The 18,788-nt window shown below is 41.1% G+C and overlaps 1 protein-coding gene across 5 annotated transcripts in view; it reads right to left on the bottom strand.

Moving 5' to 3' along the window:
* The window catches only part of NOL4 (nucleolar protein 4), a 214,182-nt gene that overhangs the window by 66,868 nt on the left and 128,526 nt on the right, over nucleotides 1-18,788 (bottom strand). For all 5 annotated transcript variants that reach the window (XM_075270539.1, XM_075270536.1, XM_075270537.1 and 2 more), the window contains exons 4-5: nucleotides 18,316-18,428; nucleotides 17,749-17,881 (exon numbers count right to left, since the gene is read on the bottom strand). In XM_075270539.1, the coding sequence (XP_075126640.1) occupies nucleotides 17,749-17,881; nucleotides 18,316-18,428 (246 nt within the window). The remainder of the gene's footprint in view (nucleotides 1-17,748; nucleotides 17,882-18,315; nucleotides 18,429-18,788) is intronic.

Below are 18,788 nucleotides of genomic sequence, written 5' to 3'. Positions count from 1 at the left end.
TTCCCTTATTAAACCTATAGGGAAAACATGAGCGTTCAATATTTTTGAAATCGTAATATTTCTGTAGCATTTTTTTTTCCTGAAATGTGTGAATGGGATTAGCCAAAATCCCATTCACTTTGCATGTACTGTACAAGGCTGAGTTTTTTTCCCCATGTGGTTTCCGCAAAGTGGGGCTTTAGCTAATGCTCACTTTTTTACCATTTTTGCTTGATTTTTTTTTGCCATTATAATTAATTTAATTTGTACCACAAACATCAGGAAATAAAGAATGGTTAGAAATAAAGCAAGGACTCAAAATGCAATGCACAGAATAGCCCATAAATCCCTGGCACTTCACACTTAACATCTGGTATGACACTTTGTATAGAAAACACCAACCCACACAAATGTCTGGTGTGAACCTAGACTAGAGGAAATTACCCCAGGAAGAAGAGTATAATGACATCTTATGGTTGCTAATATCTATGTACCAAATATATATATACAGTATGACAACAATGTAAAGTGAGTGCACAGAGTTATCATCTATGAACAGTAAAATACAGCACTACATTATTATATAGATCGTGAGCTGGTAAGTTATTCAGTATAAAGTACTGGAGATAACGCTGTGATGAATGGGCAAGAAAGCGGCTTTAGCTTGTCAAGTAGCTTCTAATTTTAATGAATTGTGAGCTGGCTTGTCAGCAAGAAGCATTCTTAGTAAATAAAATTTTAAAGTGGCAATCCCTCTAAGGAGCCAGAATGAAAGGAAGGCAATGACATGTTTAATATGTTCAGTCTCGAAATGTGTCTGATCTCCACCTAATCTCAAGGGAGCAGAAGTCACTTTACAATCATTTGCAAATATCGTTCACTGAAACAGCTCCTCCATCTGGGGTGAAGATTCATTTCATGGCCCTAGCCCACTAATACTGGGGTATTACATGAGCACCCTGGCCAAAGCAATAGCTTGTTGATGCCCCTTCTTCATGTCGGCTGCAGCTCATACCCCACCAGCTGCCTCTAAACATTGTGGACTTTATATTAAGAGGCAGATAGAGGTTAAGTAAATCAATACAGTTATAAAGCAGAGATATAATATCTCCAATAAATGTGATAATTCATTTATAATGTAGAGAAAAATAGTATTGGTCATGAAATTCCTTCAATGGTAACAAATGCAGCAATATGATCTCACTGCAAAAATTTCCATACGGGAAACTTGAGGTTCGCTTTCAGGTAGATTCGTGCTAGGCTTACTTGATGGTATGATCTACAAACTGGTCAAAACAGATTGGACAACCAATGCAAAGAATCTCTATCATTTAGTCAATCCACTTTTGCCGTGTGCTATACTTCTTACAAAAATGTAAATTTTTACTTACATACAGTAAAGGGAGTCTATCAAATCCCCAACCGTTTACTGTCCCCCATAGCGATATAGATGGTGTAACATTGATAGTAATGTCACCTCTTTTATGTTTGAGACTGCTGCGGACCACAAGAAGTGAACTCTTATTCATTATGTGAATAAATTACTTGGTCTGCCCCTAACATAAGGTGAACACTCAAAAAAATAAGATTCACCAAAATCAAATTCAAAGTAGAAATGGGGGAGACCCTAAGGGGAAATTACTAATGGCGCCCTGTTTAGTGAAAGTACAAAAAGGTCCCAACGCATTTCCCCCGCCTAAAGGTTCATCAGGGGACAGTGAGGCAGAGAGTACTGCTCTGATGGCAGTAACTGGTAACGGATAGTAATTGATGACTACCAGTTACTGCCTGTTAGAAATCCATTGCCCATAGACTTCAATGTTAGAAAAAACGGACAGCACGTGTCCGTTATTTTTATTTTGTTTTTTAATGGACACAAAAGTCCTGCATGTAGGATTTTATTGTCCGCTGGAAGAAAAACAGACTTCTGACGGATTGTGTGTAAACGGACACAAACAGACACAATATAAAATCCCATTGAAATGGATGGAAATTTTAGTGGATTACTGATGGTTCAGCCAAAAGCTTGTAAAGGACAATAGTTACGGACACTGCTGATGGTCACCAACAGTAGTGTGAATGGCCCCTAACTGTGATTGGTTACTAGGGACAACTAATACAGTTTTTTCTTTTAGACAGTTTAATAAATCTATTGTATATGTCTTTTGGGCATAGTATTGTATTGTATTACTGTATATCCTACTAATATTATAAATGTGAAAGTATGTGTGTTTGGATGTTTGTTCCTCAATCATGCAAAAACCACTCAACCGATTTGGCTCAAATTTTCAACAAACACAGTTCCTAGGCAGGATTGAACGTTAGGCTACTTTTCATCACAATCGCAGACATACGTTGGAAAGGGGACGCAATGACACCTAGACGGGCGAACGGATTTGGCTGAAATTGCGCACATACATACCTTGGGGCCCGGATTGAATGATAGGCTACATGGAATTCCCATACACCACCGCAATTCACTCCCGTGACCGGTGCTTTTCACTTTTTAATTCGCTGCAGGACCTGGGATGCTGTAGCACCTGGGATGACGTCATCCCAGCCTCATCAGCAGCTCACCTGGATGGGTGCCGCTTCTCTATGTGGGCGGAGCTATCGGCCGGCGTCCACAAGAACATGGCGGCTCTCAGAGGTCCAGACCGTCCTGAACCAGGCCCGTACTCTGGGGCAGCGAGAAGTGCGTACGCTGCCACGCCTGTGTGGGCTTACTACAGGACCGCAGTGCTCTGCCGTGGCCGGACAGGGGATTGCCTGTGCTGCGGTCTCGAACACCGGTTCGGCCTGCTGTCCCATGGCGGCTGCGGCCTCTGGACTCTGCAAGTCCGTCGGGGATGTCGCCGATGTCTGCTCAGGACTATCTACAGTGTCATTCGGCCGCAGGAGAAGGGTTGTGACGACAGGCGAGTTAGGAGACTTTGCGAAGGGAGAGGGGTGAGGTGTTGGGAGTGAGGAGGTTGCCGGTCCCCCGGAATGGGGGGGGCCTGGGCAGGTAAACCCGGGGGCCCCTGGAAGGGGGACGGGGACAGGGCCGCCACAGTGCCCACAGATGGAATGGGGGCACATGGTTTGCCACGGGAGGGGGGCCCTCTTAGGCACCCCTGTAACATCAGTGCACGGGGAGCCCGGGATTTGGTGAGGCCATGGGCACAGGTTGGTGGGGGGAAAGGTGACACAGGGTCTGGGGGGGGGGGGAAAGGGGTCACTGGGTAGGGAAGACATGGAAGGGGGCATGGGGTGGTGGGAAAAAGGGGGTACGGGGTAGGTAACACGGGGGAAGGGGACACAGGGCTAGGGGGGAAAAGGGGCATGGGGTAGGAGAAAGAAGCGAGCACATGAGGGAGTGGGTAGGAAAAAAGGGGGTTGGCGGGCGCCAGGGGGGAGATGAGGAAAAGGGAGCCGCTGTGCACACAAGGCAAAGGAAGAAGCCTGCGCGGCGCTACAGGTGGGTCGCGCTGGGGGTCAGGGTTCCGTGGATGAAGTCGCGTGTACTGCTAGTAGCCAATAAGTGCAGGTCTCCAATATGGCTGCTTTTAATTATAAATAGCTACTGGCAGGTGTAACTATGATTTTAATGTATTTGAAAATATGGTGTTGGGACCACCGGTCAGATGTCTTAGGCCTAGGCGGCAGCATACACTTCAGTACTGTACTAAGTGGAAAGCTTAGTGAGTATAGTGCTGGGAAACACAATGAAAGATCCATCCTGATGTTTGTAACCAAGGGCAGATTCATCCAGAGGACACACACCATTTTATCTTACATAAATTTAGAGGTATCATCCAAAATCTTAAATAATCAATGTAATTTAATATTAAATATTATGATATGTTGACACTCGCTCTTTATGAGTAGATATGTCTTCTGACCGCCGATCACTACACTGGTGACTGCCTATTGTCACCCCATGTACAGCAATCTTCATTTTTATTCTAGAATTCTGTCTATGGTAGTAATAGCAGGAATTGATCTTCCCAGTCTTCTGTCTCATACACTTATATAACTGTATCATCATATTGTACAGCAGAAAGTTTAACCCTTTACCACTGCCTCCATGTAGCACAGGCTCTGTCCTCTGGCTCTGCACTCCACTTCAGGCACATGAAGCTACAGTATGTAATACATGTATCTGCCCTGTCACTGGACTCATGATTTATGCAAGGATACAGAAGATCAAGATGAATGAACAGGGAAGAAACCCAAAGTCAGCGGCGGATTAACTACGATTTAAGCTAAAAATAGCGCATGAAGTAGTCACCAGCCCTTATGTCTCCAGTGTCTGGAGCACCACAGGGTGATTACGTCTTATGTTACAAAATCAATATTTTTGGGATTCCCCAAAAACCCTGAAATAAACATAAATTCTAGAAATGGTTAATATTCTGTATTTATTTATATTTTGTTAGATTAGCATATACTAAAAATAATATTCCTGCATGCATAAATCAAAGGGTATTAAATCCTGTGATAAATGAAACAATAGAAATGCTAAGTGTCGGATCTGCCAAAGGGACTTGAGCCTGGGAAATAAGAGCGACATGCGACTCTAGGACTGCTCTTCTCACTGGTGGACAGTAGGTGGCGATGCTGTCTTCAAACAGTTATCTGTCCCCTATGAGCAGTCACCCTGGATTATTTTATTACTGTTCTATTTTTTATAACTTGTTTTGGGTTTGTGAATATGAGGTAGATACAACCTATGCACATGAAAAGTTATAGGATGTATGATTCTGCCTTATGATGTTTAGATAATCATTGTCTAAATACACATGAGCTTAGTCAATATTAATATGTCCCCTCAAATGTTTGTATGCTGCGCTGACTCAGACATGCTACTGTTCTCAAATACAGACGTAATAAAAGATGGCTGTGAGTACTGAAGTATGGGGCAAATACTGTATACAGAGGTCCTATGTGCAGTTGTGTGTACAAGTCCTGTCCTGTAATACCCAGCTGTTTCTATAGAGCTCATACACAAATTTAGAGCTGATTACTTTTGAGGCTTTTCAGCATTGTGGACCCTGACCCCAGAGGAAACAGGTGCGCCGCGCAGTCCCAACAGTATTGTATATTGATTTATCGACGCGGCAAACAGCATAAGCAAGTGTAGAGAGATTGCAGGTGCCTGGGATCCAGCATTCAGAATGGTTAAAAAGATACTGTAAAATGATGTTTCGCCATTTATTGTACAAGCACATGTGCAGAAATTTCAGCAACTAAAATATATTCCTTACATATAAAGTGGGATATTTCTGCAGCATGCACATAGATTTCTGCTATTCAGAAGAATAGGGCACCTGCAAACATTTCTGCAACATATATACTGTATGTGAATATATTCTTACAGCACACGAATACTGCAGTATTTGTATTCCACATTCAATAAATCCAATATACAGAGTCCATTGTACTCCAGCGACCTATACTATACATTTTCTTTATGCTTCCTTCCTTACCCTTCCTTATGTCTGAACATGTTTGTTATAAGATGACCAGCTTTTAAAAACAACATGGTTTGCTATTCTGTAACAAGATGTCTGTGTGTTGTGAACTGAAGACTTTAAGGCTTGTTGCAAACTTAGGAACTAATGTAAGGGTGGATATATGTAAAAGCGCACACAATAAGGTATGTTTCCTATACCAGTAATGGGACCTATGCTATCATATTAGTGATTGACGCTAGATCCTATTGACTTTGCTAATGCTAGCTCCTTAGTTACTATCTAGTATCATATATATATATATATATATATATATATACTGTGTGTGTGTATATATATATATGTGTATATATATATATATATATATATATATATATATATATATATATAATTATATGTGGCCCATGAGGAACACAGCAGGACGTTCGCATTACTATGTTTTCTATGAAGTTACACATATAGTATGCTCCCATGGCAGACCTGGTGCTTTACTGCAGAGGAGGCCGAGGAAGGATTTTGCTTCTAAGACCGTATGTTCCTATGAATACACTTCAGAAATAATTTTGTGTTGTGATCAATAAAGCCTGGTCTTTCTGAATCAATAATGTTTATTATGATACATTTTTTTCAGGTAAGTGTTCACTCAGTGATTATAACCACTGACTATTCACTCCCCTAACATCTAGGAGAATGTAAATGTAATAATAATACATTTTATTTATATAGTGCCAACATATTCCACAGCACTGTACACTTTTTAGGGCTCAAATACAGACAAGAAAGATACCTTACAAAGAAATAGTCAATTCACGCAATGGGACTGAGGGCCCTGCTCACAAGAGCTCACAATCTATGAAATGTAAAAATGACCTTAACATACAGGTGTAGCAGAGTTAACCTAAACCTCTGCAATTGGTTATAATGCTACAGCCTGATATCTTTTCACAGATGACAACAAAAACATCAAAAAATCATTAGAAATGACTTTTAGGCCAGGGAAACGCCGCAATTTGCCCTCGGCGGCAACACTGTGGGAAAAATTGTGGTGTTATACAGTACAGACAAAGTGGATGGGATTCATACAAATCCTATGCCCACTTTGCGGTTAAAACAGCAGTGCAAACACGCTGCGATATCCAAAACCGGCGCAGTTTTTGAAAATCACAGAATGTCAATTATATCTACAGAGATGCTGGTAGCTTTCCTGTAGATATAATTGTAACAAAGTCTGTGGAGGAAAGCTCAGCGAAATTTCTGTTTAAAGTGCTGCGGGAAGAATTGCGTTGTGGATCGTCCTGTGGGGCCTTAGCCTCAAGTGACTTTTGTCGTTCACAGTGCAGAAATGTAGCCAATTGCAGAATTTCAGGTTAAATAGAAAATCCCATCCACACATTGCTGAAAAATATGTGCAGCGGATGTGCTACGATATGAAAAATTGTTGCAGTTTTGGAAATCGCAGCATGTCCGTTACACCTATGGAAACACTGGCGGTTTCTCTACAGATAAAAGCAGAAAGTTCGCAGTAGAAATCTCAGTGGAGTTTCTGTGAAAAGCTCTACGGGAAAATTTGCAAAGTGTTGCCACAGCAGTTTTTTCCGTAGCACTTTTTTGCGATGGCCTGCTACATTGGGCTTTAGCCTTAGGCTGAGGCCACACATTGTGTAAAACCTACATTTTTCTTGCATATTTTGCTGCAGTTTTTCTGAGCCAAAGCCAGGAGTAGATTTAGCAGAAGGGAGAAGTATAAGATCCCCCTATGTACAGTATTTCACATTCTTTTTCAAGCCCATCTTTACTTTAGCTAAAAAGCATATGAAAAACACCGAAAACTCTGCAAAAAAAAAATCGTGAAGCCTCAGACTAAGACCAGGACCTTTGGCTGCGGTGGAAACAATTCTTTACAGACATTGTTCAATTCTATTTTTCAAAACCTGGAAAAGCGTAAAGTAACCAACTCTACATATTTATCTTTGCGTTTCGCCAGCAATCCAGCTTAGGCCTTTGTTGACATAGTAACATAGTTGATAAGGTCCATCAAGTCCAACCTATAATCCTACTAGGTTAAAGCAAAGCATGACAAAAAACCCACAAGGTGAATGTCTACTGTACCATGAAAAAACCGCGGGGAATCCATTTTTTTTTTTTTGCACAAACACAAAGTTGGACCTGCAGGACTGTGTGTCCGGACACAAAAAAAGTTTCCAGGTGGAGAGACTGCATAAAGACATTGGTGGTCACCTTTAAAAACTCATTCTAATGAATGGGTTTTAAAGCTGACTGCCGGTAAGCCATCCCCTGTCCCGCGGACAGCGGCGATAGTGTGAAGACCCCTTATATTTTCTTGCTCTAGTTTACATGCTTACTACAGCGGTCCCCTCTCATAGTTCTCTATGCTGGACCCTGTGACACGAGATCTCCATAGTTTGCTCTTTGACAGTTTTATGATGGATTTTGATAAAGATCAGTAGTGACCAGTAGGGAATGCTGCAAACTCCAAATACAGTAGTGTAATGGAGAAATAGTCAGTATATCATAAGAGACGTATTATAATTCATTTGCTTTTTCATTATTTTTCTGCAATTGGTTTAAGGAACTGCAACCATTTCTGAAAAGAACAGGGGCTGCTTAATAATGTAGCATCACACCATCCATGTCGGCCTCTTAGACCTTCCCATTAACTCCTGCCACTTCTCATTTCTCACACGGGACAGTCTCCTTTAAGACTTGTATTATTCGCCTTCCTTTTCTAGGACTCCCACCTCTGCCTCTATCTGCAGTTCTGCTCTTCATCTCAAGCACCGGTTTCTCTGGCCGGACGGTTCTATCAGTGCAGATGTGGCATCCCTCGGGCATGATCCAACCTTTCTCTTGCTGTGCACCCGGGGATTAGCCTGACTTCCCGAATTTCTCTCCTCTACACAGTGAGAGCTAATCTTTCGTGTATGAAGCCGGGGAGGGTGTTGCCATGACAACACGCACATTCTATCAGTGGGGCTGATCCTGCTGTGCTGAGCCGCAAAAAGGAATCCGGAGAAACACATACTCTTCTTCTCTCCTATCCTGCTCCTGGCTCTCTCCTTTAGGATTTCAAGCCTCTGAGAGCTCACTGATGGACCGCAAGGCTTATTGCGCAGTACTTAGAAACCAGGTGATATACGGCAGAAAATCTCACTTCTTTATCTCCACATTTTAGACTTTTCTTCTGAATTTATGGTTCATTCCCTGCAGAAATGCTGGCGCTAGGGTTAATGCCACCTTATTAGTGTGTACACACATCTGCAGAGAGGACCGGCGGTCTGGGCTGAGATGCCGAGACAGATCATTGGTCTGGCAGCGGTGATGAAGGAGGACGCTGCTGACAAGCGCCAGTCTCTATAGGCACATCTCGGTGAAAGCTAGGGGTAGCCACGAGGTGATTGTGGAAATACTGCTCACATCACAATGGAGACTCTAGAGACGGCACAAGCAATGCATGCATGGAGCGCTTCATCCATTAATAAAGCATAGTAATCACTGACTTGTAGCTAAGGGAAATTACTAAGCCAAAACTTCTCCGAGCTCCTACAAAGTGGTATGTGATCCCCAGACCTGCATTTATAATTGTGCTGTGCCCAGAAACAATATACGCAGGATATATCTAGGGGGCACACTAGACTGCAATGGACATATGTTCCACACAGGGAAATATGTTGTGGGAATATATACTAAAATAATCTGAAAAGAAAATTTTGAATTTAAATGTGTATTATATTTTATTTCTACAGTGCAAGGAGCTCGATTCATTGACACCGGCCTCAGTGCCCAGTGGAGCTTTCTAAGGAAGCCAATTAGCCTGTTGGAAAGTTCTGGAACATGAAGGAAAATAGAAGTACTTAAAAAATCCCTGCACACCCATAGCAAGAACCACATGTTACATTTCGGCTAGCCCCGCTGGTTGTTACTGGAAGATTTCTGTGCCTGTTAGGGAATTGTAATTTATGCAATTCTCTAATACGTTCTTTAATGAGGCTTCAAATGAGACGTTGCGCGTACTTTAACCCGATTGGAGATGGTTGTGTTATGACCCCAAGGAAAATAAAGTACAAAAACTAAATAAACAACCCAACTTTACTCTTTAGCATGCATAGCTATGTTTTGCAAATTTCATGAAATAAGATCATTGTGTTCATAATTGTGCACATATGGCGTCTATGGGACTACAAGGTTCTGCATGTTATAGGTTGGTGCTGGCACCCATAATTCCATGGTCTGGAGTAAATAATAGCTCAGTAGATTGGTTCCTTAACTGCTCTCTACTGGCAAAAGTGAGATTGACAACACATTTACTATGAAGGAAGCTCTAAGTAAATACTGTATATAAGGCAGCAGTTGTACAGCGTGTAAGATGAAGGCTGAAAATGATAAATCTGCTGTATACATTATAATGAATTGTAATATACTAACTACAATGTATCAATCTATCAATACAAAGCTGATATCAAATTGTATTGAACTGACTGGTATCGTCAATTATACTCCGACACATGCTGCATAAATCATAGGACTCGGATAATAAAGGATTTTATATATATATATATATATATATATATATACACATATACATTTTGAATAAGATCACAGTTTCTATATCTCCCTTTTATTTCAAGTTTTTTAGAACAAGGACTAGCTTTACATTTTTCTAGATCTTCATTGACTAAACTCAATGTTTGTCATATACAGTAGTATAGCAGTCCAGTATGCTGAAATATCCAGTGGTGTAGCTATAGGCACAGAGGAGGCAGTCACTACCCTGTACCCAGTGGCGTAACTAGGAATGGTGGGGCCCCGTGGCGAACTTTTGACATGGGGCCCCCCCCCCCCAACCGACACCAGCGTCGAAGACCTCGACCGGCCCCCTCCTCCGCACTCTATTATGTCCCTTAGTGGCCCCTGCACACAGTATTATGCCCCATAGTGGCCCCTGCACACAGTATTATGTCCCTTAGTGGCCGCTGCACACAGTGTTATGCCCCATAGTGGCCGCTGCACACAGTATTATGCCCCATAGTGCTCCCTGCACACAGTATTATGTCCCTTAGTGGCCCCTGCACACAATATTATCCCCCATAGTGGCCCCTGAACACAGTATTATGTATAATGATAGCATTTGTGGGGCCCGCGGTGTCACTTGCCGATCCCGGCCCTGCCAGGATCGACAAGTAAATAGGGCCCGTAACGGCCTATTAAAAATAATTTTAAAAAATGCAGCGGCTGTCACCGGGTCCCCTAATGGCCCGGGCCCTGTGGCAGTCACCTCTGCTGCCTCTATGGTAGTTATGCCCCTGCCCGTACCCTGCGGGGGCCCCAAAGTTCCCTTTTCCACATAAAATATACCACATTTTCTTATTGTGCATACAGCACCTGTCCATGACTTTTGAGCCGTTTACATTCACAATTTCTAATTCTAATACAACCACTCTCTAATTTAAAAAAAATAATAATAATAAGGTTTTTTACTATGACACATGTTGGTTCTGTATAAAAAAAGTATTATTATTACTAATTATTATAATCTGAGTTTCTCTATTTCTTGGTTTATCCTGTAAACCTTGTGACTATTGACTTCTTTCTACATTTATTTGTCTTACAAAACATTCCATAAACCCTCTCCACGAAGATTCTTAAGTATCTTCCTATGAGCTGGTGACATCACAGGGATGTCGGAATTGATACTCTGAATATATCCTTTAATTCAGTTAGTTATATTTCTGTGAACTGAATGGAATGTGTTCATTTCACTTTTTTCTAGCTTCTGACAGAGAATGTATTTCTTTGAAACCATTCATTTTCTTCAGTCCGTCTTTGCCGATTTAGATAAGGAGTTTGAGTCATCGTTGACCCATATTAATTCTTTAATGCGTTCCAGCAGCTCAGCATTGACCACTCTGGTGCTGAATGTCTCGGCTGACTTGCATCTTTAACATCTGCAGTCTCATCATTTTTTCATGACCTTCTTCTCTGTCAATTGAACCAAATGAATGCAAGGTCCCCAGCACAAGATGTTTCTCATGTGGATCACTGAGTCACAATCTTAATACGTATTCAAGCTTGACTTCAATAACTACTTAATCTTCATTTTACCTATTCACACTGTAAGTACATTGGATACTTCCATTCTCAAAAGGGGTTCCAGCCTTCATGTGAATAAACCAGAATCATTATGGCAGATGTACTAATATTGGGGGGAATTTATCAACATATCCACAACCGTTTTCTGGCACAGATGTGTGATAATGTGGCACAAATTTGGTAAAAGTGCTAAATATTCACTACATCTTTTAGTTTGTGGCCTTACTGACACTTTCCATGAAAGTGGACGGAGTGTGGGAAGAAACGGTGTGGGGGCGGAACAGACCAATATATTCATTATAACTCAGGAATTGTACAGGACATCTACGCCAGTTCCTACTGGAATAGATTTTCATTCTGGCACACAGGTTAGCGTCTGAGGCCGGAGTCTCTTGATAAATCGGGTGCACCTTGAGCCTGTTGGGGCGTAGCATGCAAAAGATCAATATTTTAGATGGTGCAAACTTAAACCTAGTACAGTTACAGACTTTTTAGTCTATCAAAGTATCTAATTCTGTTTGATATATCTGGGTTGAGGGGATATCGTCCCTCCATAGGGAGAGAACCACCATTTAGGTGTGTGGAGTCTTATTAAGCCAAGAGCGCTCCACTGTGCAAAGGAACATGGGAAGAATATGCAAATCTGACTTCCATGATGTAATTAGGAAGCCAATGCCTCAAGAATGCACACCAATAGAGGGCGCTCACTGAGAATGTGCAAGTCTATCTTCCATGATGTAATTAGGAAGACAGAGTCTCAGTCAAGCAAACAAATAGAGGGCGCTCCCTTTAACATCATGCCAACCTTCTCAGAGGCCTTTGTTTGCAATGATGTTGGGATTTTACCAGGTACAGTCTCTCAGTCAAGGACAGCGGTTTCGATGTTCTTGGCTGAGAGACTGGCTTAGAGACTGTACCTGGTAAAATCCCAACATCATTGCAAACAATGATAGTCTATGTCGTCCGTATGCTTTCATAAGCTCACTGCTTGTCAATATGTTTGGTATTCCGTTCGGGGGGTCTCCAAGCAGACTGCCCAAACAGAATATCGAACATAGATGTGAACCAGGCCTTAGTTAAGTAGATAAAATGCACCACTCTTAGGCTATGTCCACTAAACCCCCTTTCCATTCAGGACCTAAATGTGTCTAAACACTTGATATGAGTGGCCTATTAGACAGATTTTTGAGGCAAAGTACACCAGACTTCCAGCACATTTTGCCTAGCAAATTTTCCCCATGTTATATGGAAATGTTATGCCATTTTATAAATTCCATAAGTCTAAATTTGTCACCGTTGTAAAGTTGTTGCCAGAGAATGGGAACAATATTGTTCATATTTAGAGGTTGAAAACATATTTGTTAAAATTGTACAAGAGTTTGATAAAATTGTTCCCAGTCTGGACTAGATTTGATAGAATTGCAAAGACTAGACTCTACTGTAGCAAACCCTCAGCATAACAAAAAGTTGCAGAAGTTCTTACATACTGTAATAACTGGGTTATACTGGGTAGTGATCAGAGACGAACAACTGACTTATTTCTTTGTGATCTACTGTCTGGAGATTGTAAATATGCGGGGGGATACATTAAAGGGGTATAATATAGAATACCCATAGAAGTGTATGGAGAGACATGTGCATCTGTGGCCACCTTTCCAACACCTGTGACACCTGACAGGATGGGGCAAGTTAGGAGACCCCTTGTTCTGGAGAGAAGTGTGGTCTCCAGAAGTGGACCCACATCTGTCAGGCACATATGGCATATCCACAGAATAGGTGAAAGTGTAAATTTTGGAAAAACATTTTTAATTTTTTCAATTACTTACATAAGAGAAATTGACAGAGCAAAGATATGGCATGCCTAATGCAAAACAGAGAGCTATAAAATGTGTATTGTCTGCAACATATCCACTTTTTAGCCCTGCTATAGTCTTGTATGTATCTATGATAAATATAAATGAGAACAAATTACACCCCATTCATTCACAGTGCACTGTAATAAACCACCACCAGCTTGTCAAATTCTAACCTCCTCATCGGATGGGGATACTTAACCTGAAATTAGTGTCACATGATATTGAGCCCACAGGACAGTCCATACTAATCACTACTCCGCTCATCACAGACTTCTAGATGCAGTACAAAAATAAGCAGGACAGGGGAAGATTTTTTACAACTACATTTTTAATAGTTTTTTATATCTGCATATTGTAATAGGTAATTTCATTCCCATTATGTGTATAAAATATCGCTGAGATGTGAACGGCATAAATGTTCATTTGCAATTAAGTAACTGTAATAACAAAGTAAGTACATATTACAATGGCAGATCACAGAATGAATCTACTGACTGTTACACAATGTAATTATATAGTTTATAAGGACTCAGATCAAGTTCAACCTATAATCCTACAGTGTTGATCCAGAAGAAGGCAAAACCCCTATAAGGAAGACACCATTAACTCTAAATATGGAAATTATGTTTGGATGAACATCCCATCCCCAACACAATGAGTATAAGTATTACTAAGGGGGTGTTCACACTTGTACCTGTGTCTGCCCACTGGATCTCCATCCTATTCGCCAGGGGAACTGGATAGGGTCTTCTCCACAGTCCGTTTTAAACCCCATTCATTTGAATGAGTTTTTAAAGCAAACCACTGGTGTCCATATGCAGCCCCTCCACGGGGAAACTGTTCTTTTGCATGGACACAGAGTTGGACATGCAGGACATTGTGTGCGTGCAAAAAAAAAACAGACATACAGCTACATATAGACACTGGCGGTTTGCTTTAAAAACCCATTCAAATGAATGGGTCTTAAAACTGACCACCAGGAAACCGTCTTCCATCCAGTTTTCCCGGGAAATAGGACAGAGACCCGGCAGCCGGACACGGGCGCAAGCGAAAACACCCCCTAAGTATTGTAGATTATATTATTCTCTGTGGAAGAAGAAATCTGCACAGCATGCATCAGTATTGGCATTCCCTTCTTCTGAAACCACATATGCTATTTTATTGGGAATGTGACTCTTAGTGGTAGTAGAAGCAAAGAGAATAGAAACCCATATTTGCATTCATTATTATAGTCATACGCTTTATTGTAAATTGTGGTAATAAATATACAGTATGTATGTCTATCTCATAATGCAAGACCAATTCAGTGTGACAATGCAGACTTAATGAATTATATGGACAAACTGAAAATTTGCATAAATGCAAATGCAGCTTCATGATTAGGAAAATGAGAATAGCCTCAAGCACCATGCATATGTTCATGTAATATGTTAGCATTGACAAGAAATGCCACTGGAAAATTATGTGTGACATGTGCTTTCTACTAGGGACATAATGCATTGAGAGCTCACACTAGAAACATGGAAAACACTAGTACTAGATAAGATTAGGCATGTAAGTAGTAAGAAGGTGAGAAGGAGCCTCATTACAGATGACAATACATCTCACCTCTATTGGGCTCTTGCACACAGGACAGAGGGGTCTGGTGTTACCTTCAACCTCTTTGATAGTAAGTAAGCAATCTACATAGTGGAGATTTACTAATGAAATGCATCAGAATTCTACTGCAATTTGCAAAAAAAAAGTCCAAACAAAATCTGCAGGTTTGTCAACATACATCTAATGTGTATGGACTACTTTAGACTATACAGTTTAAAGAACCACCAAGTTTATCATCCAGCATCAGCCACTATGATATATCTGCGGCATCTCTCTGGTCTTAGGCTGGCCATACACTTGAGATGGATATTGGTGAACCAACCGACTTTGATGGAGAAATCTGGCTGCAGTTTTCCCCTCTCTCCCTGTTCATGGCACTTGCACTGCTCAACACTTGCATAGCTCTAACCTTATAGTGACTCTAATAACCACAAATCTACAGACATCCACGTTCTGATATATCTACAATGTCATCTCATTCCCCAAATAAGTGATTTTTATAAAACCATATACAGTTTCTGCACATTAGTGTAAATTCTCCATCACCCATGGTTTGCACTGTTTCTGTGCCCTTTTCTCACCAGCTTGACTAGACATGTAATATTCATGACGCTTCCATTATGCTGCCAGACCCCCACTCTTAAATTCACCCTTGACTGCCAAATAGCTGAGAAGGGCGAAGATGCGCACAATCCTGATGCAGCAGGACCTCCATGATGGGATGATGGGACTGGTGAAGTAGTATAATGAAAATAACATGTTTTAGGCACTTAGAGAGCAGCCATTACTAGACCACTGCTCAAATCCATCAGAGCCCTGCAGCGTCGCTGTCACACTTCACATTGCCTCACTCTAATTTACAACCTGCAGGCAGATGGGATTTCCAACCTCTGTTAACCACCTAGAGGTAGCCTAGGAGGTCTATATGGTATAACCAGCAGGACCTTTCCTTACATGGCAGATGATATGAGGATAATGAGAAAGTATTTGTTCCTTATGGTCTTAGGACAAAAGTGTCTGATTTCTGGGGTCCAGCCGCTGAGACTTCCAGTAATGAAGAGAACAAGGATCCCTGAGTCCCCTACATGAGCGATGCTGTACATACAATACAACCACTCTATTCACTTGTATGGGACTGTCAAGATACAAATGAGCTTTATTAGCATTACCAAAGAATAAAACATTTGGTGTTGCCAAAGCAGAAAGAAGGTTGGGAGTGGTGGAGGGGGATGGGTACGGGGTTCATGGGTTGAGGGTTTGAGTGTCTTTAGAGTCTCCTCGTTCTTGTTTGGGTGTTGGTTATGGGGTAGACAGGTGATGGGGGGGGGGGCTTAATAGTCCATGGGGGATGGGTGGTTTGATAGTCCATGCGTCTCATCTTCCTCTTGTTTGGTGACAGCTGGACACATATTAGTGGTGGTTATTCGTGCACACCTTCACTCCATTCATACAGGGTACTTAGGATCTATAGGCTGGAGACCAAAATGTGCATGTTGCATTCCAACAACTAGTCTATTGTTTTCAGCATGGAGTGTAATGGAGTCTAATGATTGTGTTGATACAGTCTATTACAAACCATTATAAACAGGACACCTATGTACTAAGAGCTAATGTGACTATGTTCTCAATGGTCTTGCCATTTGCTGCACCCTACTAATCCTATGGGTAAAGATGGCTCTTCTTTCACTGCTTACAGGACGTTCATGCCTGAAGAATACATCATCGACTGTCGTGGGGTGAAGGGGGCTCAGCTGCCTTAAACTACAGAGGTTGTAGCAGACAAAGAACGTTATATAGCCCCAGTAGACATACACCTTCCAATTTTCAGTGTAAATGATATCATTTCATGTGAATTGTGTTTGATAAAATTTGAAAACAACTTCAAATAAAAAATTTTAAAAAAAATGCAAGAAAAGACAGAAACTTATCAGTTACCTTTCAGCGCAACCACATCAATAATACTTTCTACAGCCATTAGAATTCACTAAGTATCAAGAAGCCTCAGCTGGGGAAAGTCAACGCTCCGGTAGTGATACACTTTGTGATAATATTTACAGACTGATTTCTACTCTGTTATGTAAAAAGATATCTTATTCTGAGCAAAGTGTGTCGAACTTCAAGAGATGACTGTTACCATGACAGCGATCAATGTCTTCTCATCGACTTACTGTACGCCGCTTTTCATTTAAGGTCATACAGTTTCCCCAGCTAATTCAAATAGAGGTTTAGAAAACTAACACAGGCAGAGGTGCTATGGCGGAGCGTGCGCAGCCAGGATTTATCTCCATATTCATATCATATTAGTTTAGGTAAATATACCGCCTTAGCTATCCCGCCATGGAGAGAGGCACTGTGGTGTTCATATCACAATTTCCATGGGTAAACAGACCTCTACACCTCCTTCCACCCATCAGCTATTGGAAAGAGTTGTGGTGCTCATGTGAGCCCCAATATTGGTAACCTCGGTCTGCTGCTACACAATCTAAAGAAAATCCGCACAGGGAAGCGTATTTATGGTAGAACGGTCTTCCCTCCATATGAAATAATGGCACGTAGTACAGTATGTAAGAGAGGGACACATCTTATAGTAATAATCATTAAAAACCCGCAGAAGATGTGTAAAGTTTACCTACAACAATGTATACATTACCACTATAACCAATGGTCTTGTACTGGATGCAACCATCTATTTATACAAAACAATGAGACTGGCTTCTGAATGACAGACCAGGCAGATATGAAATACTTACCATCTTGCTGACTGTGAACATTCTGGGGACTCTGCATCCTTTCTTCAAGGTTAGAACTGAGGTCAGAGTTCACAGCTGACATCCTAGTGGAGTCGCTCATATCAAATTCATCACTTTCTATAGAACTTTCATCCTGCAGACAAACCCATAGTTGATATGTAAGACTCTGTGTCAAGAAATAAGAGTACTGCAGTATGGAAATGAATTGGATAGATTGATAGAGACATAGATGGAGTTAAAGGGGTTTTTCAGTATTATGATAGGATAGGTCATCAATGTTAGAGCAGCGGGCGTCCTATACGTGGGAATTCTACCCATCGGTTAAAGAGATCACAGCGTCTTTCTGAGATGTTCCTTGATATTGTAGCTTAGTTCCATTGTAAAAAAAAGCCATGTGAAATAGAGCATTGTACAAACAACATAGGATACCATGTGTCAGACCTCCGCGGATCCGATATTCATGATTTATACTAAGGATAGGTCATCAATATTATAATACAAGAAAATCACGTTAAGCGATGTTTGAATGCCATGATAGACATTACTGTGATACATGGAAGGACTTACCTCATCTTGTTGGGAATTTAAGAGCTGTAGTTTCATGTGCTTCATGTAAGCCATTGTAATTGGCATATTGTAGTCAATCATGCTGGTTACCAGTGTGGGTGGTTTACCATTATCTGTAGGAAAAGATATGCAATCCTAGTTAGCTAGCACATATCATTCTTCATATATTATTATTATTAGTTGCATTTGTTTCTTATTATAAAGAAGTCTACACAGTTTTTTCACTCAATAACAAATAGTAGCTGTCAGGTAAAAGCTGTAGTCATATGACTTGTGGGTGACTTTTTTACCCCAAGTGTGTCTGTAATGTGATATGTGCTTAGAAATTTTACAAATGTTATTGTTTACCTATGCTCAGATAAGGAGGGTAGAAGAATTTTGACAAAATTTGCGCCAAAAACATGCATACGTGCCTTAGACTTGGTTCACGTCTGCATTCTGTATTCTGTTTGAGGAGTCCACATGGGCAAGCA

Source organism: Leptodactylus fuscus, chromosome 4, assembly GCF_031893055.1.
Source record: "Leptodactylus fuscus isolate aLepFus1 chromosome 4, aLepFus1.hap2, whole genome shotgun sequence".
NCBI lineage: Eukaryota > Metazoa > Chordata > Amphibia > Anura > Leptodactylidae > Leptodactylus > Leptodactylus fuscus.
Note: the sequence above shows the minus strand (reverse complement) of the source record. Positions and strands in the feature narration are given on the sequence as shown.